General features: G+C 40.9%; 1 protein-coding gene across 1 annotated transcript; it reads left to right on the top strand.

The window, feature by feature from the left end:
* The first annotated feature begins 240 nt into the window (after positions 1 to 240).
* On the top strand, positions 241 to 22,587 carry LOC145582106 (uncharacterized). Its single transcript, XM_081639131.1, has 8 exons — positions 241 to 327; positions 591 to 1,021; positions 1,473 to 3,691; positions 3,768 to 4,037; positions 4,128 to 4,208; positions 21,378 to 21,480; positions 21,579 to 21,645; positions 21,901 to 22,587. The coding sequence occupies exons 2-8, from the start codon at positions 610 to 612 to the stop codon at positions 21,992 to 21,994; spliced, it is 3,246 nt and encodes a 1,081-aa protein (XP_081495257.1). The 5' UTR covers positions 241 to 327; positions 591 to 609; the 3' UTR covers positions 21,995 to 22,587.
* The last annotated feature ends 1,874 nt before the right edge of the window (positions 22,588 to 24,461 follow it).

The following is a 24,461-nucleotide window of genomic DNA, read 5'->3' as shown; positions in this document are numbered from 1 at the left end:
TTACTCAATAGAATCATACATAAATATTATACTATAATAATATATAAGAATATAAGTATATAATAAAATATAATAAGGAAATAATAATATTATAAAAATATAATAATAATTAAATACGGAAATAATAAAATTGGCGGGAAAATAATTAATGAAATTGTGCCAACTGTCGTAGGTTCGCTTTTAGTATAGGTTAATAGATACATAAATAGATAGATTAATGCTACAGCCCTTCCTCACTCTCTCCCCTCCATTTTAGCGTACTTTGAGAAATACTCCATTGAAGCGCCTTCTGAATTTTCTCTCCTGCATTAAATCGGCGTCTCAGAGGTATGTTGTTTTCTTTGATCATTGATTATCAATTTCTCATTGTACCATTTCAATTTAATTGTCAATTTAGTAAATTTAGGGTTCTTCAAAGGTGATTTTTTTAATTATTGGTTATAATTACTGAATGAATTTATGTAAGATTATAATGAGCCATTTTATTGGTAGAATTTTTCTGTTCATATCTTTTAGCCAGAGAGAATTTAACGTGATTTTTTGAGTTATTTTGATAATTGAGTCATGAATTTGTTGCTAATTTGTTGCAGGCTTTTGTTCATAACTTTAATGTTAGGACGAAACTATGAAAATGTACCTTGTCCCCCTGAGCCGAAGGCGGCTGCCTCTCCGGCTTTGGCTCAGGGACCAGCTTTTGACGAAACACAACCAATGGTTTTTGATGATGAAACACAAATTATGGAACTTTCTGGTGAAACTGATGTGATAGATGATGATGGGGGTGATTTTGGTGATCAAATGGACACCCAGTTGTTAGAAGTGTCGGATGATAACGAAGGTAGCGAGTGCACTAGTGGTAGGAAATGTATTGAAAAAGCTGAAACTTCGGGTGATGCAGTGGGTTCAATTGATGTTGAGTTGCAGGACAGAAGTGGCAACCAAACAGCTGGCTTTGTGGAAAAGGAAACTTCTAATTGTCAGCGAGAGGATGGAGGAGATAGATCAGAATCAATGTTATCAGGTGATGTAGTACCGTGTTTGGGTTGGCCAACTGCCTTTCTTTTTTCTTACTGTTTTTTTCGGATTTTGAGTTTCTATGTATATACCTGCATATTCATGGTTTATTTAAGATTAAATGGCAATTTTGCTTCTATTATAGTAGTTGTTTGGGGTTGCTGGAGAGGGGTTGTTTAATTTATGTATATACATTGTCCCGCTGCCTATGAGCTATGGTTATGCAACTTGTAAATTGTGTATAGATTGAGTTCTAAAATTACGATTTTTACTTTTTTGTATGGTGCTCCAATTACCAGTTCATTGATTGCAGTTGTTATAAGCTTTGTCATTTTGGTGTCCTGAAAGTCTGCAACAGATACTAGTGCTTATTTGTAAAAAAATTATTTCAATTGTTACAGCTAAAATCTTCTTTCTCAAATGTGTTTAGTCCTCTGATTGAGCAGCCTTTCTTGCAGGTTCTGCAAAAAGAGGATCTGCTTCTGTTCGTATAGCAACTTTACGGGCTGCTGGACTTGCAGCACGTCAGAAGAATGTTGACAATGGGTCTGCTGAGATTCATTGTTTTGATGATCGTGGCATTAGTTCTAATGTTGAGAGAGCTTGTGGAGAAAAAGATATGGAAATTAGTGAAGAGGAAGGATCAAGGGGTGGAGAGAAAAGCAGTGTTGTCAGATCATTGGCGCGTAAACTGTTTAGGGAAGAGGATGTAACTGATCTAGAATCTGATTATAATATCAGTGATAGTGATAGTGATAGAGAGGATGATGTCTGTAATAATGACGTGGCAGGACTGAGTTATGTAGATTCTCAAGAGCCTGGAGAACTATCACAAGCTAATGCTCTTGAATTTGTTGACAGATTCCTGAAAGTTAATGTGTTCGAGTCAGATGAATCTATATTACGTAAAAATGCTGTGGCTGAAAAAGAAAGTCCTGGAGCCATTGCAAAAGGAGCACAGAGCGTTGCTCAACAAGCTAGACGTAAAAGTAAACTTGCTGAAGCTTCAATATATGAATGGGATGACAACCTTGAGGATGAAGGAGGTGGCGAGTTCTTCATTAAGAAGAAAGATATGCTTTATGGGACCCCTAAGTCTTGCCCAAAACCTCAGAGTTCCCGGCATCGTGAAATCAGAGAAAATAAATCTCTTGGAAAGTTACGAAATGAGAAAAAGAAGCAAAATCTACATAATTCTGTGACAGGCCTTTTAAATTCTGATTTAAAAACAGTAAATGGTGGAGAGAATGGTAAAGGCAAGGAGATACATACACAAAAGAAAGTATATAATTGCTCAGGTCAGGAATTAGGTTTGGGTTCTTGCAGTAAAGAGGAATCAGCAGGAGTGCAAGAGGCATCAGCAGGAGTGCTTTTTTATCAATCAGCGGATATAAATAACGTGGGAGTTGACACTCAGATGGCCGCTGAAGCTATGGAGGCACTGGCTGCGGTAACTGAACTTGTGAATAGTAATAATAATGCTGATCTAGGTTGTCATAGTAAGGAAGGGCAAACTCAAAAAGAAGTTATGAAAAATGATCCTTCCAAGCAATGTTCACTTCAGAAAAGAGTGTGGTTCTCTACATCAGGAGTTGTTACTAGATCCAGAAGTAAAAGGACAATCATGACACGTGGACGATCTGCCATGGGAAAGTTTGATGTTGACCTAGTTAACTCTAAGGTGAAACATAACAGGTCCAGTATGAAATTTTTTTCGACAGTAGATAGGGAATCATCTGATGGAGGTGCAGTGAGTGTTGGTGGCAAGCAACCAAAGAGTAACTTTGAAGGACAACTAATTAATAATCCACCTCAACCATTAAAAAGGCGGAGTTTACGAGGGAGAGCTAGTACATTTACACCAGTTGTTCAACAGGCTGCTCAGAGTATAATGCATCATCATAAAAAGAGGAAAACAAGAAATAATATGGTCTCTGAAAATATGGATGATTCACTTGGTGATTCTGGAGAGAGGCACTGGCTGGATTTAGTTTATGAAAGAAAGCGAAAGACAAGAAATAACGCAGTCTCTGAAAATTTGAACTATGGAAACGACAGTGCTTCGGCTAACAGCAATAAGGTTGATGGGTTGAATTGTAGAACAGGACACATTCAGCGTGCCTCTAACGAGGACCAACAATGCGGAGACAAAGGGTACACATTTAGTGCTGATAGGGGCCCGGAATTCACAATGGGGTCTATTGCTCGACGGACAAGATCAAGGTCAAGGTCAAGGTCAAGCACTACTCAGCGTGCAGGAAGTACACTAGATGAGATAGGTCTCTATTCTAGTGGAATGCTATCATCGTTAAGTACTCGCCAATTTTCTTCCAAGAACCAAGATGCATCATCCCCTCTTGCCAAAGGAACCTTAACCTCTGCCACAATAGATGGATCACCTGGAAACTTGCCTAAATCATCTATCCCAACATATAGTACTCCTGTTAACTTAAAAACTCCTAGAACTTCAGTTTCACCCATTTGCATGGGTGATGGGTATCATACACCATCTTGTAAAAAGAGTTTATCACTCAAGAAAGAAGTCAGTGGTTTGATTGCCAGCGAGCAGAGAACCAGCTCTCCCTTTAAAGGTTTGAGGCAGAGAAGAGATATGCATAATGTTCGTGTTTTGTTCAGCCAACACTTGGATGACGATATCATTAAGCAGCAGAAGAAGGTAAGTTTTCTAATGGACCCTGGTCTTTATGCTGTTAAGTTTGAATAGCTCCAACTGTGTGCCAATCTTGCTGCAGATTTTGTCTCGTTTCGGTGTTTCAGTGGGTTCTTTAATTTCAGAGGCCACACACTTCGTTGCTGATAGGTTTGTACGCACAAGAAACATGTTAGAAGCTATTGCTTATGCAAAACCTGTTGTGACACACTTGTGGCTTGAGAGCTGTGGACAAGCTAACTGTTTCATTGATGAGAACAATTACATCCTTCGTGATGCTAAGAAGGAGAAAGAGCTAGGTTTCAACTTGCCAAGGTCATTGGCGCATGCAAGTCGCTATCCTCTTTTGGAGGCAAGTCTTATTTCATTTTTGAATTTTCCTTCTTGCACAGAAAAGACAATTTTCAGCAGATAAGTTTACTTATTAGTAATTGACCTGCAGGGTAAAAGAGTTCTGATCACTCCTAATGCAAAGCCTGGGAAAGAAGTAATTTCAAGCTTGGTGAAGGCAGTTCATGGTCAGGTATAGATTTCATTTGTCAGTGTTGCTTTATCTGCACCCCTCTCCAAAAAAGAATTTTTTCCCCCTCAATACTTCCTCCGTTCTCTTTTACTCACTACATTTTGACTTTCATGCTTTGCAATGCATAATTTTAACCCTTTATATCTCTAATAAAGTAATTATAGAAAAAATTGTAAAAAATCAATATTGTGAAAATATAAATCGAGATGAATCTAACTTGACCCCACTGACTATATGTCGTCCAACCTATAAATCAACAAAGGTGATCAAATAAGAACTTGAATATTGCAAATTTTCAAACGTTGCAAGTAAAAGAGAGAGGAGGAAACAATTGTTTCTATTTGGAAATATCTAATCTACTTTTGAATTTGTTTACATGATGAAGGCTAGAGTGATGTTACCTATGTTCAATGAAGCATGTGAGGTAGGCATTGAGTAAGAAGCTCTAGGGATTTGAAAGAGGGGAGAACTTTGAAGTTTTAGTGATTAAGGCTAATCATGAAAAGTGTATGATATTGAATCAATCAAACTCATTAACCTGAGCAACTCCATATTATCAATCTCAAACCAACTAAATTATAGTAATTAAATTGCAATGCAAAAGGGAAAAGTTAGTCACATAGATTAGAGAGAAATTTTCATTTAATGAACAATGCTTAAGGTGTTTTACATCTCAATCCCCTTATACTGGAGGCAACATAAAAGGATGCAACCTTGCTTATCTCTTAGGATCTGTTCTCTTCAACTTAATTTCAGTTCACTTAAGCTCCAATCAGTTCAATTCAGTTCCTAATTTCCTTCTCTCATAAACAATTTACTTCAGCTCTATTCAGCTCAACTCAGTTCCAATCACTTCAGTTGCTCAGTTCTAAACAGTAAATCAAAACAGGCCCTTAACCATTTGATTTTAAAATAGAAGGGAAAACGTCCATTTGATTATGCAAAGTGCTCTGACTTTTTGTGCAGTTTTGTGTTTGCCTTGTCCAAGATCCTTATAGTTACTCCACATTGAGAGGATTCCTCTTCCGTGAGCTAACTTGCAAGTCTCCCTCTAGGTTAAAGTGTAGCTTTATTAATAGTTACTAGACTAAACATAGGGAAGAAATCGGAGGTTCAACACTAGATGTCTTTACAATCACTAGATGTGTCCTTAATGCCTATCTATTTCGCACAATTGACATTATTTAATTAAGGAGTTGTTTAAAGAGGCTGCACCTACTTCTATGTTTGTTGAGTATGGGTGTTGGATTCAAGTCACGTATTCAAGTCCGATTCACCGATGCCTAACAAGGCTTGGGATTTTTTTTTTTTTTTTTTTTTTTTTTTTTTTTTTTTTTTGAAATTTGAACATGGTTAGAGTGACATGAAATTTGAAATGTATTTATCTACTTTTATTGTGGAAAACACATAATTATTTTTTTTTTTAAAAAAAAAAAATCTAGTCATAATCAATATATTAAATAAATTTCCATAAATATCTCTAATTATCAATAATTTAAAATCAAAGGAAGTTGATATTTTGAAATTACACGTTGAAAAGAATTAAGATTTCACATGACTTCTTTTTTTCCTTACTTATAAACCATGATTTTCCCAATGCATAAATTCAACCATAATTATCTCTAATTTCCAATAATTGAAAATCATGAATAGTTGATATTTTGAAAATACAAATTGAAAATACAAATTGAAAATAATCTCGTAAGATCCCATGTGACTGTATTGTCTTATCTCTAAACCACAAATTCTAGTCAAATTAAAATTAGTGAATAATGTCAAAAGTTAAAACATGTCAACTAATTTGGAACAAAAGAAGTACGTGTCAGAGTAGATTTCCTTTCTATAAGGATGCGTCTTTTTGCTTTAATTAGGGTGGAGTAAGTGATTTTCCATCCGAAGAAAGACCTACAACTTTTTCTATTTTCTTGATGAAGGAGATAATTGCAAATAATTTGTTAGATATATTAAAGGTTCATTACAAATACATATGTCAAGAGAGAATATTATTTTAATCATGTAGATTCAATAAAACTATGGAAATAATCCCTTACATTGTGCAAGGTTTTCCTATTTGTAAATCCTTAATTAGTGAAGCTAATGGAAAATTTGGTGCCAATGATGGTCTAATGGAAGAAGTATAATCTAATGATTACGATCATTATTAATACAAAATTGGTCTTTTAAAATGTTCTCAATGTCCCTACCCTTCCTTCTCTATCTCTTTGCTCACTATTTCTTTGCTTTATGTTTTAGCGAAACTTAAGTTGATTCTTAAAACTTTGCAATACAATATCTATAGGATTAACCTGCAATGCATCGAAGCCATAAGGCTAACCCTCTTTCCAATGCATCTAAACCAAAAGTCCACCATCTTTCCCCTCTCCTTCTTCCCCTGCCTCTCTCCCTCATTCTCCAACAATTTGTTACTTATTTGTATTACTATATACTTAAGTATTAAAATTATACTTCAGAACACACTTTCTTTAAAGTGCTCTACCTTACCCTTTTCCTTGCTCTCTTTATCCCACTCCTTCATCCTTTTCCACCCTTGCTATTCTATTATGGCTTCACAAGTTTCTTAATAGAAAAGTTGTGCGAAAGAAACATATCCTCTCAGATTAATGTCTTTGTTGCAACCTTTATGTTTCCCCAACAATGGAATACAAATTTTAAATTTCTCGCGATTCATATTGGTAGATATTTGGTCTCCCCCCTCCCTAATTCCTCTTCCAAATTCTACACTTTATTACTCTCTTAATTCACTACATCCTTTAATTATAAACTTTCATGTTCCCTCCTTCCTTTGGATAGTATATATTGAGTTGAGTTTATACATCTCCTATAATTTCTCTCCCTTCATTTACCTACGTATCCTAATACTACAACTTCAACCTCTTCTTCACTCTCCTTCCCTCCACCTTTCTCTCTTTTGCTCATCTAATCTAATTTCACAAGTTTAAGTGAGCCTTTTTTTGTTTCCTTATGTTCCTTATTCCCTTCTTTTATCTAAGGATATTATTTTATGGTTTAATTCAAAGATTAGAAAGTAGAAAAACAATATATTCTTGAGGAACAGTAATAAAATATTGTGTTAGGATGAAAATAAATCTTCATTGTTTTAAAACCCTTTTACATCTATTTCGAATATATTTGTACACACATTTTAGAAATAGTTCATGCATTATAAATGTTTTTACTTCTTCCGTTTTTTTTAGTTGCACCACTTTTATTTTTATTGTCTCCTAGGCCATTTTTGAAGACGAGTAAGATAAGAGAGAAAAATAAGAGGCACCCATGTGGGTAGGAGAGAGATAGAGAGAAAGAAATTTCAAAAATAGAAAGTGTTGCAAGTAATAAACAATTTCCAAAATAGGAAAGTATCTTATCCTATTCACTTGAACGAATTATATTTTAATTGATTTAACATGTGTAATGTTGAGCCTTATAATTAAGAAACTTATTAATCCCAACCAACGTTACTCGGAACCCGGAACGTAGGTCGTTATGGAACGTGGTACGGGAACGGGAACGCGGTACGTAAACCCGGCAATCCTGAACCAGACCCGATGACCAAACCCATGACCCGAAAACAGTGACCCGAAATTGACCCAAAACCCGAATAAATCCGACCCGACCCATACCCGACCCGAAGTGGAATTGACCTGACCTTGACCCAAAACCCGAAATGACCCGACTCGAAGTTGACCCGAAACGACCCAATCCGAAGTTGACCCGAGACCCGAAGTTGACCCAACCCGAAGTTGACCCGATACCCAAAGTGACCCCACCTATAATTTGAATTAATTGACCCAAATAAACTCGAAACCCAAAGTGACCCGAACCAAAATTATCTTATACCTTAAATGACCAAATCTATTTAAGCTAAGACTTGACCTGAGCAAACCGACACGAAATAGAAAAAAAGGGCAATCAAACTGACATATTTTTTTTTTTTAATTAAATTGTAATGTGTGACAATGTAAGTAATTTACATATTTTGAACATTACTTTTCTCGATTTCTTCGGCCTTTTATCTCTACAAGTTATTAAAAATTCATAAAAATATTGAAATTTAACGACTATTCTACGGAGTTTGTCCATAAGATTAAAAAATTAACTAAAGCTCGAAATAAAAGTCACAATTCTCACAAGTCTAGGAAAAAAAAAATAGTACGATAATAATGCGTATATAACATATTGTTAAATACCAAATGAAATTACAAAATATTCTATAGTCAAACAATTACTATGTTTCATGAAAAAAGTTGCCTTAATAAATATAGTGAGTTTCTCATAAAAAAAAAAAAATATATATATACAGAGTTGAAGTTAACCCAATGCATCGACCCGAATATGACCTGACCCGAAAATTGGACCCAAAGATTAACCCGACCTAAACTAACCCGACCCGAAAATTGACCCGACCGAACTGACCCGACCCAAATCTGACCCGACTCAAACTTGACCCAAAATGTGTGACTATCAGTCGACCTGAAATCAACCCGAAACCCAAAATGACCCGACCCGACCCAAATTTGACCTGACCCGAAATGACCCGACCCGAATGACCCATTTGCCGGGTCTAGCGGTACGTAGGGTATAGAGTTCCCAGATCATTTGGTTGTTTCCTTGAATACATACTACGTATATATAATCTGATTTCTTTGAAAAAAAAATGGAAATTAAAAGTTTAAAGTTAAATTAGAAAAAAAAACTTTAGATGCTATGTGTTTAGGGTAAAAATACCCTAGACACTTGGACCAATGAGAGAGCTCCACATGTCAAGGGCCGGTAGGTCATCAAAGACCACTCACTAGCTGACACGTGGAAATCTTAGGTCTTCATCAGAATTGCGGTTTTCAAGGGCCCAATTCCCAAGAATCCGCACTTTGCGGCGCAGCCCACTAGTCATAGGTTAGAATCACCTAGGGAGAGGCACATTTCCCAACGACCCTATAAATAGGGAGATATTCCCCCATTTTGGGGACATCTACAATAATTTATTACACATATTCTCTCTCATTAGAGAACACCCGAGCTTGGAATCCAAGCAGATACCCACCTAAATTTCCTCACTCTTTATTCCTTTTCAAATTACTAACTTGACCGTCGGAGGCGGAGCTCCAACAACCGGAGTCTTCGTGTTTTTGCAGGTGCAGCTCGAGCCGGACCAGACTTTGTGACGTAACTCTCCCAAGGGACAAAAAACACCCAAAACATTTGGCGTCGTCTGTGGGGAGAGTACCTCAAAGATGGTTCAAGAGTCTGTACCACTTCCTGATCCCAACAATCTACAACCGGTTATTCAGCCTGAAAACACAAGTATTCCTCAACCGGTGGTCTATACAGACCAGGAGGATGATGATGATGATGAAGTGGAGATGCATATGGCCGAGGATGGGTCATTCATCTCCAAGTATGTTCGTTCCAGAGATCAACTGGAACGACACACTAACCAGGCGGGTCTAAGCAGGCCCTCTGCGAGGCCGAAAGGGGAAACCTAGACGGCCAGAGGATCATGAAATTCATGAACTCCTTCGAGGGTGAAATCAAAGATATGATCAACAAATACAAGGCTGACTCTAGCAAGGGTCAGCCGACTAAAAAGACTCCTCCAGCGGAGAGGAAGAAGCCGGTAAAGGACAGGCGGCCAACTCCTCATCCCAAGGAGAAGGAGAGGGCAGCCGCAAGACTTGACTGGTCTAAGATCCTTTTATCAAAGGAACCTCTGCGGCACACCCGGCATAATCAGCCGGAAGCCAGCAAGAAATCTGTCTCTGACGCTTGGCACATCATTGAGCGAAGGAGACACCAGCAGCTGTCTGAGTCAGCCTCAGCCTCGACCTCGAGCTTTCCAGACAGTTTTAAAGGAACCTCTGTAAGGAACTCACAGTCCTTACATGAAAGTCGGACAGGCAGCAAGTCCGTCTACACCGACCCTCAGATGATGATTGGGTCTGCCCCATGTGCACCCCAAGCTCAATAAGGGCTGTATGGCCTTCAATTTATGCAGCCGCCTCCCTTCGGAGGTCAGGCAGCATATAACAGCGTCCAGCCATTGGACTGGCAGCTCCGTCTGCTTAAACTAGGTGAACAACCTTCTGCGTTCAAGAATATAACCGAGGCGGCCCAGCCAACTAAGGTTAAGAATGTGTTGGTGGGTACCTATGATGGTACCTCCAACCCAGAAGACCACCTAATGGCATACACCAACCTCATGTGTTTACGGGACGATGCCACTTGGTGTCGATGTTTCCCGGCTACATTGAAGGGCATTGCCCAACAGTGGTTTGGCAACTTGCCAGCCGCTCTATTGATTGCTTCAAGAAGCTAGCCTTCTTGTTTGCCACCAACTTCTCAATGAACATCCCTGCTAAGAAAACAAGTCTTGAGTTAAGCACCATTAAGCAGGGTGAGAGAGAAGGGCTACGCTCTTATGTCAGGCGGTTCAACCTGGTGAGAATCCAGATCTAGGGACTGTCTGACGAGGTAACATTCACAGACTTCTTTAAGGGTCCGAGAGACGGGTCGAACTTTAAGTTTGATCTCGTCAGAAAAGGAGAATTTACGTTGCAGGCGGCCCTGAGGGAGGCGGAAAGCTATATTCAAGCAACCGACCTCTGTACGCCTGGTAGCCAGTCGGACTGCAAGAAGTCTGACAAACAAAAAGAAAGCCGGTCCGCTCAGCCGGCGAAGAAGAAAAAAGAGAGCAAGAAGCGAAAAGAAGTCTGGGCGGTTAGTGATTCTGACTAGCCGTCCCAGAAGAAAAAGAAAGAATTTAAACCATACGTCCCCGGGTACGAGTTTAACAAGGACTGCAACTCCATCCTCATGGAGATAAAGGACCGGCTATCTCTTGAGAAGCTGAACCCAATGAAGAGTTTCGTCCACGGAACAAGAACAAATTCTGCCAATACCATGAGGAAGTTGGCCACGACACCAACGACTACTTCAGCCTTCAACGGGCGTTGGACCGTCTGGCTGACAAAGGGATGTTAAAGTCCTACATTTCTAAGTCCCCAGGAGGGACTAAAAAGAAGAACAAAGGGCAGTCGTCCAAGACTCCCCAGCCTACTAGTAGTTCGGACACCGATAAGGAGCCGGTCTACACTATAGCAGGCGGGTTCTCATGTGGTGGCCCTACCATCCGGGGCACCAAAAGCCATCTTCGAAAGATGGACAAGGATGATGATGAGCAGGCGTCTGCTAGTTCCACCTTCCCAGACGTCCTGATCACTGAGAAGGACAGGGCAGCGTGCGCCGTCTGCATGACGACCTGGTCGTCATTGAATGTAAGGTCGTCAATCAGCTGGTTGGGCGGATCCTTATAGACACCGGCAACTCGTTGGACATCATCAGCCTCCGGTGCTTGCAAAAGCTGAAATACAAGCCCAGCAGCATGCATCCGGTAACCCACCCCTTGGTAGGTTTTGGGGGTGGGATGGTTTACCCAGTCGATAGGATTGACTTACCCATCCGGCTGGGAGAGAAAGGAAAAGGACATCTGGTCGTCAAATTCTTGGTCGTTGAGAACTGATCGCCTATAACATCATCTTAGGCCGTCCCACCCTCAACGAAGCCAAGGCTGTAATCATCCCTTCCCTCATGCTCATCAAGTATGAGAGGGATGATGGCTCTGTTGGTTCCTTGAACGGGGATCAGAAGACGGGCCTGGGAGCGTTACCTCTCAGCCGTCAAAGATACTGTGGCCCCAGACGGCCAAGGTCAGGAACCAATAGACCTTAACAATGTCAAGGATGCCAACCCAGCTCCACCAGCAGCCAGAAAGAAAAGAAAAGCTACTAAGCTGGTGGAGGTGAAGAAAGAGAAAAAATAGCAATCACTGAGATGAGCTCCGCCCCCAACCGGCTGGTGAAAACATTGACCTCGCTTTGGATGACAGTCGTCCAGAGTGTACTGTAAAGGTTGGGACGGTTGCTTATGCTACCTTAGGTGCAGATTTGCACCTTTTGAAGGAATTCAAAGACATTTTTGCCTTTGAAGTGGAAGAGATGCCAGGCGTCAGTCCGGATCTCGCTGTCCACAAACTCGCCGTGGATCCAATAAAGAAGCCCATCCGGCAAAAAAAGAGAAATCACGGCGAGGAAAGAAGTTAGGCAGCAGCTGCCGAAGTCAAAAAGCTGTTGGATGCTTGGTTCATTCGGCCATGTAATTTCCCCGACTGGGTGGCGAATGTTGTGCTTGTAAAGAAGCCGAATGGTACCTAGCGTATGTGTGTTGATTACACAGACCTCATCAAGGCATGTCCGAAGGACAGTTATCCGCTTCCAAAGATCAACAGCTTAGTCGATTCTACGGCTGGTCATGCCCTGATGAGTTTCATGGATGCCTATTCCGGCTTCCATCAGATACCCCCGTGGAAAAAAGATCAAGAGAAGACGGCCTTCGTCACTGATTAGGGGCTATTCTGTTATACTGTGATGCCGTTTGGCTTGAAGAATGCGCTGGTTACGTTCCAACGGATGATTAATACAATCTTCATCAATCAAATTGGGAGGAATGTAGAGGCGTACATTGATGACATGATAGTCAAATCCAAGTAGGCGGATCACCTTGCTGACCTCCGAGAAACTTTCACCACACTCAGGCGGCATAAGGTTATGTTAAATCCTAAGAAATGCGTCTTTGGTGTTGAGTCTGGGAAGTTTCTCGGATTCCTGATTGATCAAAGGGGGATAGAGGCTAACCCTGAGAAGATACAGGCGGTGATTGACATGAAGTCACCCCGCACTGTGAAGGAAGTACAAAGACTAACTGGTTGCCTCGCGGCATTGGGGAGGTTCCTCGGCCGATCAGGTGACAAATGCCTTTACTTCTTCCAAGCAATCAGGAAGAAGACTAGATTTGAATGGGGGGATGATGCTGAGACGGCCTTTCAGAAGCTGAAAGAACATTTGCACTCTTTGCCAAGGCTTGTTAGCCCCTTGCCCAAAGAGACGTTATACATGTACCTAGCCGTCTCAGACCATGCCCTCAGTGTTGTTAGTGTTGTTCTCCTTGCTGAGAGAGACGGCATCCAGCTCCCGGTCTATTTCATTAGCCATGCGCTAAAAAATGCTGAACTCCAGTACCCCATGGTTGAAAAATTTGGCCTTGCTTTGTATATGGCATTTAAGAAGCTGAAGTCTTACTTTCTGGCACATCCGGTTGTAATCTATACCGATCAGCCCCTCAAGCAACCAATGTCTACCTTGAAGTCATCCGGCAGAATGTTGAAATGGGCTATTGAAATGCAAAGTCTTGAAATCTCTTACGAACCAAGAAAGGCAGTGAAAGGTCAGGCGTTTGTCGACTTCATTGTTGAGATGACTCGTCCAGTTTCTCCGGATAATCTTGATCAGGTTTGGAAGGTGTATGTAGACGGGAGCTCCATGAAGAACGGCTGTGGTGCAGGCATTATCTATGAGTCTCTTGAAGGAGACAAATTTGAATATGCACTACGGTTCAAGTTTCAGGCCTCAACCAATGAGGCAGAGTATGAAGCCCTGTTAGCCGGAATCTGCATGTGTAAGGCAGCAGGGGCAACAAAGATTGATGCCTTTTCTGATTCACAGTTGGTTGTTAGTCAGTATGAGGGTAGATATGAAGCAACTCATCCGGCTATGATAAAATATCTTCAGGCAGTCAAAGAAGAGGTTGGGGCACTTGAAGAATTCCGTCTGATACGCCTCGGTCAGTATTTTGGGAAGTTCTGGAAAAAAGAAGTATATATGAAGAACCCATTAGAATTTTGGACCGAAGCTCTACCTGGATGGATGGCATCCGGGCATATTTAACAGACGCCACGCTCCTTGATTCACCACAAGGAGCAGCCGTCATGAAGAAACGAGCAGCAAACTTCGAGATGAGAAACGGGGAGCTCTTCCAAGCTGGTTTCCTTAAACCTTTATTGAAGTGTGTTACCCAGAAAAGGGGAAGGAAGTTCTCGAAGAGTTGCATGCGGCATACTGCGCCTCCCATATAGGCGGCAGGTCCCTAGCCGTCAGAGCCAGGCGGCATTATTTTTGGCCTACTTTTGAGGCAGATGCCAAAGAGCTGGTGAAGAAATGTGACAAATGTCAAAAGTTTTGCAAGCTTATTCACCGCCCGGCTACTGATTTGACGGCAATCCACAGCCCATTCCCATTTGCTAAGTGGGGCATGGACATTCTAGGTCCTTATACGCCTACACCATGCCGGAAAGCATTATATTCTAGTGGCTGTGGATTAGTTCACCAAGTGGGTGGAGGCGGCGGTCAAGAACATCAAGACAAAGGATGTCATCTCTTTCATTTAAAAGAACATCATCACTCGGTTTGTGGTACCTATGTCTATGGTGTTTGATAATGGCCCTCAGTTTAAAACGCCTCAGCTCGGGTTGGGAGATCAAGGGATCTCAAACTGTTTTGCATCAGTCGGCCGACCCCAAGCAAACGGCCAAGTTAAAGCCTTCAACAAACTCATCTCAGACGGCATCAAAAAGAAAATTGAAAGAGCCGGTGGATTATGGGCAGAAGAATTAATTCATGTCCTATGGGCCATCCGGACAACTGCCAAAGGGGCAACCAATGAAACCCCATTTCTCATGGTATACGGTGCTGAAGCCGTCTTGCCCTTTGAACATTACGAGCCAACTCTGAAAGTCATGCTTTATGATGAAGAGGCAAATTGGGAGGCCATGCGGCTGACACTGGACTCCCTCCCGGAACGCAGGAGCAATGCTGCCTGCGTCATGAGATATGCCGTCTGCGAATGGCGAGAGCCTAACAACAAGAAAGTGCACAAGCGCCCTTTGAAAGTTGGCGACTTCGTGTTACGAAAAATGGAGGCAACCGGTAGAGCCAATGAGCTTGGAAAGCTAACTCCCAATTGGGAAGGCCCCTACCGGATCTATGAAGAAGTAAGGGATGGCACCTACCGCTTGGAAACCCAGACGGCATACGCCTGCCTAGAATTTGGAATGTAGACAACTTAAAAAAGTACTACTTCTGAGAGTTGTAAAATTTTATTTTGAAAACAAAGAGTCCATTAATGAAAAGTTTCTTTTTGTTTTCAATTGTGTTATTGTTTTTATAATTTCCATTCCGTCTGGGCAATGCACAGACGGGTCAGTTGCTAAACCAACTAAGTTTGAAACTTAGTCGCAAATTTAACGTCCAAGTGACATGCGATAACTAAACTAGGCACAAAAACGCTTAGTGGTTATACAACCGGTCTCAACCTAGACTAGAGGCCAGTGGCCGGATGGTTGCTTTTTTTTTTTATATAAATCGCCTGTGAGCATGGATAACGGCGTCCGGCGACACCCCTCCGGGTGCAATGTCGTAGAGAGCAGCCTATCTGTTTGCTCTACGTACCTATGCAGACGGCAAAGATTGAACGACCAAGCTGGTCAACTCATAGTCGTCTTATTAGAATAGTCTATAGAACGATTAAGTTTTCGAAATACCGAATGTCCTTAGACATCAGCTGGTTTCCGACCGAAGTTCTTACTTAGGCTTTTCATTCCAAAATTGCACAGACTCTCCCATGGGGGCAAAAAGAGTTGTGTAATGGCTATGCAACCTTCTCAGACGTGGGTAGATGGCTGGAACACCTGTTGTTTGGACGACTGTGCACTTGAGTTGGGGCAATCACTATTGTGATTGATTGACTTACAAATTTATCATGCTCTTTAAAGCATCAAACATTTCTAAGCCAATCAATCAATTCAAGTTAATTCAACCACACAGCCGCCCAGGGGCAAGAACAACCAGGTTCACCATTTGCTGCATGCTTTCGATAAGCTAGGTAAAAACAACAAGTATACATGCAAAATTGAAAATTCAAAAATCAAACGCAAATATAAAAAACCGACTGAGTCGGAATACTTCATAAAATTAAAACTGGTACAAAGGCCAAAAAGATTGTTAGCCGGAATCACATCCGGTGCAGAAAAAAAAAACTAATGTTACCCAACTCCATAATCGGTAAAGGTACAACAATACTCAGCCTATAAGCCGGGTACAACAATACTAGGCCTACAAGCCGGAAAGGAAAATAAATGGCATACTGCCGCAGAAGTCGGAGTGGCTGACTCAGAGATGCTGAGGTTGCTGCTGCTCCGGCTGGTCATGGCCGGTAGGGAGGGTTCCTGACTGATCTCCAGCCGCTTGAGGCTGGCTGTCTTGGTTTCCCTGGCCCTTCGCCGGCTCCTCCTCATCATCGGAGACTTCGTACCGCAGCTCAGCAGCCCAGGCCTTGAAACGAGGCGGAGCTGCCTCCCCCATAACTTGGGCATCATACACCGCAGTGGCGTAATCATACCGAAGTTTGTAGACATCATAATCTATTTTCGGGTAGAGGAGCCCCCAGGCTATCTTCAAGCGGGCCTCATTGTCCCGCTCATTCTCCTCCACCAGCCAGTGCTGCTCCTTAGCAATGGCATCGCTTTGTTGGTTCCTCAGTGTGACCAGCTCGATCCCCAACCGGGTGACATCTGCCAGAGCTTGGTGTTCTCCTGGTTGAGCATTCTTCAGTTGTTGCTCAAGGTCATTGGATCGGTTGGTAGCAGCATCGTTGGCAGCCGTCAAATTCCGGATTAGCTCCTCCTGTTGCAACTCTACTGCTTTAATCTTTAATTCAGACATATAATTAACATATTTAGCAGAGTTGAGGTTTTGAGTGGCCCTCCGTTTGGCGTCATTTACCTCGTTTTGTTTTCGCCTGAAGGGGCTCCGGAGCCTGTCCACTCTCAGCATAACCTAGAAAGGACCAGCCGGAAAGTTTATACTTAATAAAATAAAATAAAAAATAAAAAAAACAAAAAAAAAACACAAGTGTTGAGTTGGAGAACAACTTAACTCCGCCAGCTGGCCCATTATCCGGTCAAAATCCACCACCTGCAGATCAGGCATTGATTCTTCTCAGACCGCGTGAGAGTCCTCACCATTCTCTTGGCAAATGCCGGGAGGTCTGGTGGCTCGGAAGAAGCATTTGCACCATAAGAATTACTTGGTGAGAGAGATGTAGCATAGCTGGCATTCATCCGTTGCCGGCTGCTTACCAATCCTCCGGAAGGGTCGACCATAGTCTTGACTCTCATGAATTCAAGTGGCCAAGGAATTTCAATACGGTTCTTACCTTGGGCTTGGGGCAGTGGGGTTTCCCCCTCCCCAGTCGCTGCAGCACCACCTGCAGCATTGAGTGGCTCGCCACTCTTCGATGCCTCAGAGGCATCCGATGTTTTCTTCTCTGAGCGCCCTGAGCTCTCACTCAAAGCCCTCAGAGCAAAGGGTGATTTGCCGCCGGTCGTAGGACGATCCGGCTTAGCCAAGGAGGTTGATTGAGAAGGGTTCTTTTTTGCGGCCTTAGTAGCCGGAGATTTGTTCAGCTCGTCTCGAGGTCTTTTGATAAGCTTGGAGATGGTGCGAGGAATGCTTTTGACGGTGCCCTGCAAAGGAAAGATTAAAAAGTTCTCAGCCTGCAAAAACCCCTAAGAAGGAAATTGAAAGAAAGGTCAGGCGGTCTTACCCCACCTTTCTTGGCCTCTTTGGCCTCAACGGCTGCTTTTTTAGCAAGCAGCTGCTCCTTGCGCAGTGGCGTAGTAGATTTCGCCGGGGTCTTCTCCGGGTCCACCATTCTCAAGGCGTCGGCTGCAAGGGGCAAACGGAAAGTTAGTCAAAGTAATAAAAGTTGAAGTACAAAAACAAAGATGGCAAAATTGCTGGATGTAAAGTGGATTTACCCTTGGGAAACATGATGCTTAACCCGCAGACAGACAAAAAGGCTTCGTCCTTAAAGAAGTCCGGATGGGGGATCCAGTTCTTTGGCACAATAATCTGAGTCCCATCCCCCAAGGGCTCAATTGTGGTTTCGAAGAAACCCGGGTCCATTATCTGCTCCCGGGCTCTAGAGGAGAGTACCGGGAGGGCACATTTTTTGCCCAGGAGAGTCGCTTCTTTATTATAGCAGCGCAAGGTCCGGTTGTGTCTCAGTGTGGGGGAGGAGATCAAGTAAAACTCCTCCTTCCACCCGGACCATTTGGACACCTTGTCTAAAGTTATTTGGTATTGGGGCAGAGTGGTAAGAGTATACCATGCCCCATGACCGCCTGGGGCCTTGCTCAGGTAATGCATATGAGCGAAGGCGGAGAAGCTGGGGTTTATATCTTGGAGCTCACAGGCGGCAATATAACTCAGTATATTCATCCACGAGTTGGGAGTGAGTTGCCAGACGCCCGGATCAGATTTTCCTTATCCCCGTATGGAGGGGGAACCGGAGGCCGGCTTCTATCACCGCCTCGAAGCAGACAAAGTAGTTGTCTGCATTTTCGATATCGTCCCCCCAGGCCATAACTGCGTTCCCAGGCGGAACAATTCTGAAGGGGTACTTCTCTTTGAAGGCTTTGAAGCCACTCTCCAGCAGGGCTATATCACTCGGAAGCATCCTTGTCTTCTTCTGTCAAGGTTAACAGAGGTCTTGACCGGCTGTTGGTAGTCGACCGCGAAATTATCTCGTCCAGAAGCCTCTAACTCTGATCTCTCAGCGGTGTCCTTGTCACCTGTCTCCTCTTCCGCCTCTTGAGAGGAGACGGCTTCCTCACCGTCTGCCTCCCTCACGTTACTTTGGGAAGAGGGGGCACCATCTGATGAACTTTCTTGCTCATCCGGACCATCATAGTCCTCGTCACGAATTACCTCATCTGCGGGCACTTCCCTAGCACGCCGCCGTTTGGGCTTAACAGCCGTTTGTTTAACTCTGGCCATTGTGTCCACACAGAGGGAGGAATTCGGGGATGAGCAAAGCAGTTCCGACTGATCTGAAAAGGCACCCTCGGTTCTAGATTCAGCCATACCAAGAGACCAACTGAATGTCCTAGGCAGTGCCGAGTGTGTGGATGGAGAGTCCATTTTTATTTTCGAAGAACGTATACAGACGGAAAAAAAGAATGTATACAGGCGGAAAGGAAGAAAAGCTAAAGAGGGTACAAGTAATTACCTTACTTTAGCTCTGAAAATTGCTACAGACGGGTGACCGGGTGTTGTCAAAGAACGCACACGAAAATCTTGAAAAACTGACGCAGACGGAATCAGAGTATCTCTCTCTAAAAATCTCTCTTTCTCTCTCTAGAAAGTCAATGAATTGGAAATAGTGAGGGGAGGAGGGGGGGTAAAATCCTATTTACAGAGGGGTGAAACGGGACATCCCCGTCATAACCCTAATTTATTACTAGCCGTTTTTACTGTTCACCTCTCATGGGGGAACACGTGTCACAGGCGCCACGTGGCCTGCCACGTCACTCCTGTGAGGGGCAAATGTTTAGGGTAAAAATACCATAGACACTTGGACCAATGAGAGAGCTCCACGTGTCAAGGGCTGGCAGGTCATCAAAGACCACTCACCAGCCACACGTGGAAATCTCAGGTCTTCATCAAAATTGCGGTTTTCAAGGGCCCAATTCCCAAGAATCCGCAATTTGCGGCGCAGCCCACCAGTCCTAGGTCAGAGTGACCTAGGGAGGGGCACATTTCCCAACGACTCTATAAATAGGGAGATATTCCCCTATTTTGGGGACATCTACAATCATTTATTACACACATATTCTCTCTCATCAGAGAACATCCGAGCTTGAAATCCAAGCAGATACCCACCTAAATTTCCGCACTCTTTATTCCCTTTCAAGTTACTAACTTGACCGTCGGAGGCGGAGCTCCAACAACCGGAGTTTCCGTGTTTTTGCAGGTGCAGCTCGAGCTGGTCCAGATTTTGTGACGTAACTCTCCCAAGGGACAAAAAACACCCAAAACACTATGTGTTTTTATTACGGGAAAAATTGATAGATTTTCTTTATTAAAAAAAAAAAAAAGTTACAGCTGTACTCTACTAACTGAGTGCAATATTAAATTATTAAGTGGAGACACGGAATACTAAGAATTAAATAAAATTTAAGAAAAAAAGATAAGATAAAAAAGTGGGTCCACAATTTTTTTTTTTTTTTTTTTATTTAGGTTAAGATTTAGTTAGCCGTCATCTTCCTCTTGCCTTAATATTTCTTCATCTTCCTTCATTAAAAGCTTCCATTAAACCTCAAAATTTTAAACAAAAAAAATACAGCTGCAACTCAAGAAAGAACCAGAAGGTTCCTAACTTCCTACACTCACAAATGGGTACTCCATCAAAGACCTACTGGATCGCGAACCACTACGAACCGGAACGAGTTAGTTCCGCGTTTCGGGACACACGATCCAGTTCGTAGAACGCGCCATCGTCCTGCGTTCCGTGTATCGTTGATCCCAACTAAATTGCTTGACGTCATGAATCCAAGTTTAGACTAGCATACAATAAAAAGAAGAAAAAAATGGGAGGTGTGTGTGCCTACACGAGTAAAAAAAACTCACAAGATATGACTCAATTGCAAGGCATATCCATAGACCGAAATGCGACTTTCTCTGCTCAACTCCATTTGAAAATGGATTCCATATTTTCCGTCTTCACAAGAAACAAATAAAGGTTGAGTAGGATTGCCATTATTATTTTCTACAGAAAATTATCAGGGGAGAGGAGAGAGAGAGAGAGGAGGGTAAATAGAGAAGAAGGGTGTTTAATTTCATTATAAAAAATCTTGTGGGTTTGAAAAGTTTATTGAATAATTGGATTGATGACCTTAGTGGGATTACACTAGATTGGGAAATGTGAATATTGAGAGGAAGATGAAGGAAAGTGAAAAATTAAAAGGAAATGCTACCATGATTTAATCTGAGTTGTGAATTTTGGAATCTAAGGGTTCTTACTACTTTTCACCCTTCTCAGAGTTCTCGATGTCCTTTTATTTTTAATTTTTTACTCTTTCTGTTTCAAAATGATATTTCTGTTTTATATCGATGTAAATTTTTACCCATCTTTGACCGCACATATCTTTAATCTCACACTAGTAAAAATTATAAAAGGTAGATATTAATAATCTACTCACCAAGACGAATCAAACTAGATCCCATATGACTATTTTACTCTTATAGATTAAAAAAAATTTAGAAGATTTCTCTTTTTTTAAAAAAAGTCAAAAATTCCAAACAAGAATATCATTGTGGAACAGAGGGAGTATTTATTCTTTACCCACTTTCCGGTTCCCATGTCATGTACCACATGCATATTGTAAGATTTACTAAACTTCGCAATGAATGCTTCCAGGCTATAGAAAGGAGGATGGGCAGATTCATATCAAATAATGATGACCTGTTGGTCCTATCCTGTGATGAAGATTTTGAAGACTGTGTGCCATTGTTGGAGAAAGGTTACAACTTTAATGTATCGTTTTGTGTCATTTTAAAAATTGTTTGGAGCTTCAAAATGAGGTTCCAATCTAACTATTGTTGAGGTATTTGTTTGCAGGACTTGCTGTTTATAGTTCAGAGCTTCTACTCAATGGAGTAATTACTCAGCGACTGGAATATGAAAGGTAATTTTGTCATACAATTGAATTCTTCCGAAGATCAGTTAGTTTGTGTTAAAAAGAGGAGGAAAAAGAAAATCGTAACTGCTATGAAATTTGGCTCTATTCTTGCAATTATGTGGACCTGGTGGTTTTTCCCAGTCAATTGAATAAGAACATGAATATTTAGATTTTTGGCATGCTAAATTTTAGCTAAAAGGTCCTTGAGTTTGAATGTTTTTATTTATTTGTATGATTATATTTATGTGTTTTCAATTCCAGATATCGTCTCTTTGTGGCTAATGTAAAAAAAACTCGCTCAACGTTATGGCTAAAGAAGGCTGGAGAACAGTTTCTTCCTGTTACCAGAACTTAGTATACCCTTGACTAACTTTGTATATTCTTGTACGAGTTTTACCCTTTTCATGTTTGTGCAGCCTGCTAATGTAAGGGCCTGTTCACATTTACTTAATTTCAGTTCAGTTCAGCTTTAATCAGTTCAGTTCCGATCAATTCAGTTCAGTTCAGCTCTTAATTTTTCTCTCACATAAAATATTCATTTCAGCTCAATTCAGTTCAGTTCAGTTCAGTTCCAATCAGTTCAGTTCAGTTCAGCTCAATTCAGTAAATATGAACAGGCCCTAAATAGTTGCATTCGCTTTATTTGTTCTATTGAAGTGTGCCTTTGTATTTCTTCTCCATCTTAGCTTCAATCTATTTGTTGATTCTTTGTTCTTGGCTCACAATTAGCTAACCTGTGAAGTCTACTTTGTGTTTCATCCCCATCTTGGGTTTAATATATCTGTTGATTCTATTGTTCTTGGCTCACAATTTACAATTTCAGAGAAGGTAGTTGAGTCAATGTATGTAGGAATTTTTAGTTTCAATGGCGATGGTGATGATATTGTATACGTTTGTGAATCTTCATGTATAAACACTTCATTTCACTATATTAGTTACACTCGGGTTATCGAGTTACATGTTCATTCAAGTCTTACTAGTATATTGCGTTATCTTTGCACTATTCTGTTATTAGCTTAGACTATATATATATATATATATATATATATATATATATATATATATATATATATATATATATATATATATATATATATATATATTAATATGAAAACTTGATAAAGCATCAGCAACTTATCAAATAATAACCTATCTTGGTCTCACTAAGCAATAATAAAGGCAAAAAAAGGTTGAATCCATGAGAGGCGTTGAATCAACCACTAAATATTATTGTTTAAATGAGTTAGATTAATTCAAGGATTTTGATTCGATTTTATCTAGCAATTATTAGTTCTAGTCAACTAAAGTCGAATGATGAGAATTATAATAATAGGAAGGTCTAAGGGGGATCTACCATTCAATTTCATCACAAACAAGCATGCAAAACATAGCATTATGGGGGTATTAGGTGAAATTACCTACGGCACTCAACTACTCTATCAAGCTATAAAGGATAACTTAATCATGAAATTAAACTTATTCTCATAGTCTCATGATTACAAATCATAATAAAAAGTAGGGTTTTTTTTATATAGTGACCTTCCAACTTTCACTATTCTACGTTCTGCCCTTGCATATATGACTTTCTACACTTTAAGTCAAAAGCACAATTAGTAACCGAATTAGTAACCATACGGTAACCTACGTCAGCAAGCATTTATGACAGATGTTGGGGTTGGCATTTATTTCGTCAGCTAACTCTTACTATATAGAAAAACCCGACTTTGACAGTTTGACATAATGAAATTTCATACTCCCTCCGTTTTTAAATACTTGCTTCATTTCTCCATGCGCAGAGTTTCAGGAGATATTGGAGAAAATAATAAAATATGGAGGTAGTGGGGTTGGTGGAAGAATAAAAAATTATAAAAAACAAAAGTAGTTGAGAGAATTGAAGGAGAGAGAATATGAAAATAATAAAATATGATTTATGTTGGGTCTACTAGTTGAGGGAAATGAATTGTGTGGTGTAGGTTTGATGAATTGAGGGAGCAAGGGAAGTGTGGTGTAGGTTTGATGAATTGTGTGGTGATGGATAAGAGCAAAAGGGGCAGCGGCTTGATGTTATACATATGACTCAAATTCGTGAATCCAAAGTTGATTTGAACTTGAAAATCGAGCATCAACCCGAACACACCTACAACCAAAAACAAACACGAGGGTAGAACGTAATATAATAAAATAAAATGAAGTAAAATAAAAAGTTAAACTAAAATAAAATAAGAAAATAAGAGAAAAGAGAAATTATTAACTAAAATTATTAAATTAAACTAAAATCCATTAAAAATTACAGAAATACTCAAAATAAAGATCAAATAAGGAAAATAAGAAAGTGAGAGAAATAAAGCCAGAAATTATTAGAAACTAAACCGAAAAATAAGCATAAAAATACCCTAAAAGTGACATAAAAGTCACTTATTAGTGATCAAGCATGAGTAAGCAAGGAGAAGGTCAAGCTTGGTTGATAGAGAAATGGAGGAAGAAGGATGAGTGCCTTAAAGAGAAATGAAAAGCTTTTAGCCTGGAAAGCCTTGAAGGGTTGTTTGCACAAGGGTCAGCTTCAACTGACCATAAATTTTGTTCTACTCAACATTTAAAAGTGATTCAAATTGGAGATTAAAGTTCGTCTCAAGAGCTTTCCAACGACTAGTCACAAGTCCATTTCCAGCGAGAAACGAAGAAGTTATAGCCTCTCGAAGTCAAGTTGTTCATGCAGGGGTTTCTGCACTGGCGTGCAACAAAATGGCACTTCCGTGCAAGGCCCACGTCCGTGCCAAAATATGCATGTCCGTGCAGACCTGCTCCCCATTTTTACCGATCTT

Source organism: Chenopodium album, chromosome 15 (genome assembly GCF_948465745.1).
Source record: "Chenopodium album chromosome 15, dcCheAlbu1.1, whole genome shotgun sequence".
Taxonomy (NCBI): Eukaryota; Viridiplantae; Streptophyta; class Magnoliopsida; order Caryophyllales; family Amaranthaceae; genus Chenopodium; species Chenopodium album.
This window is presented reverse-complemented; position numbering and strand designations above follow the sequence as displayed.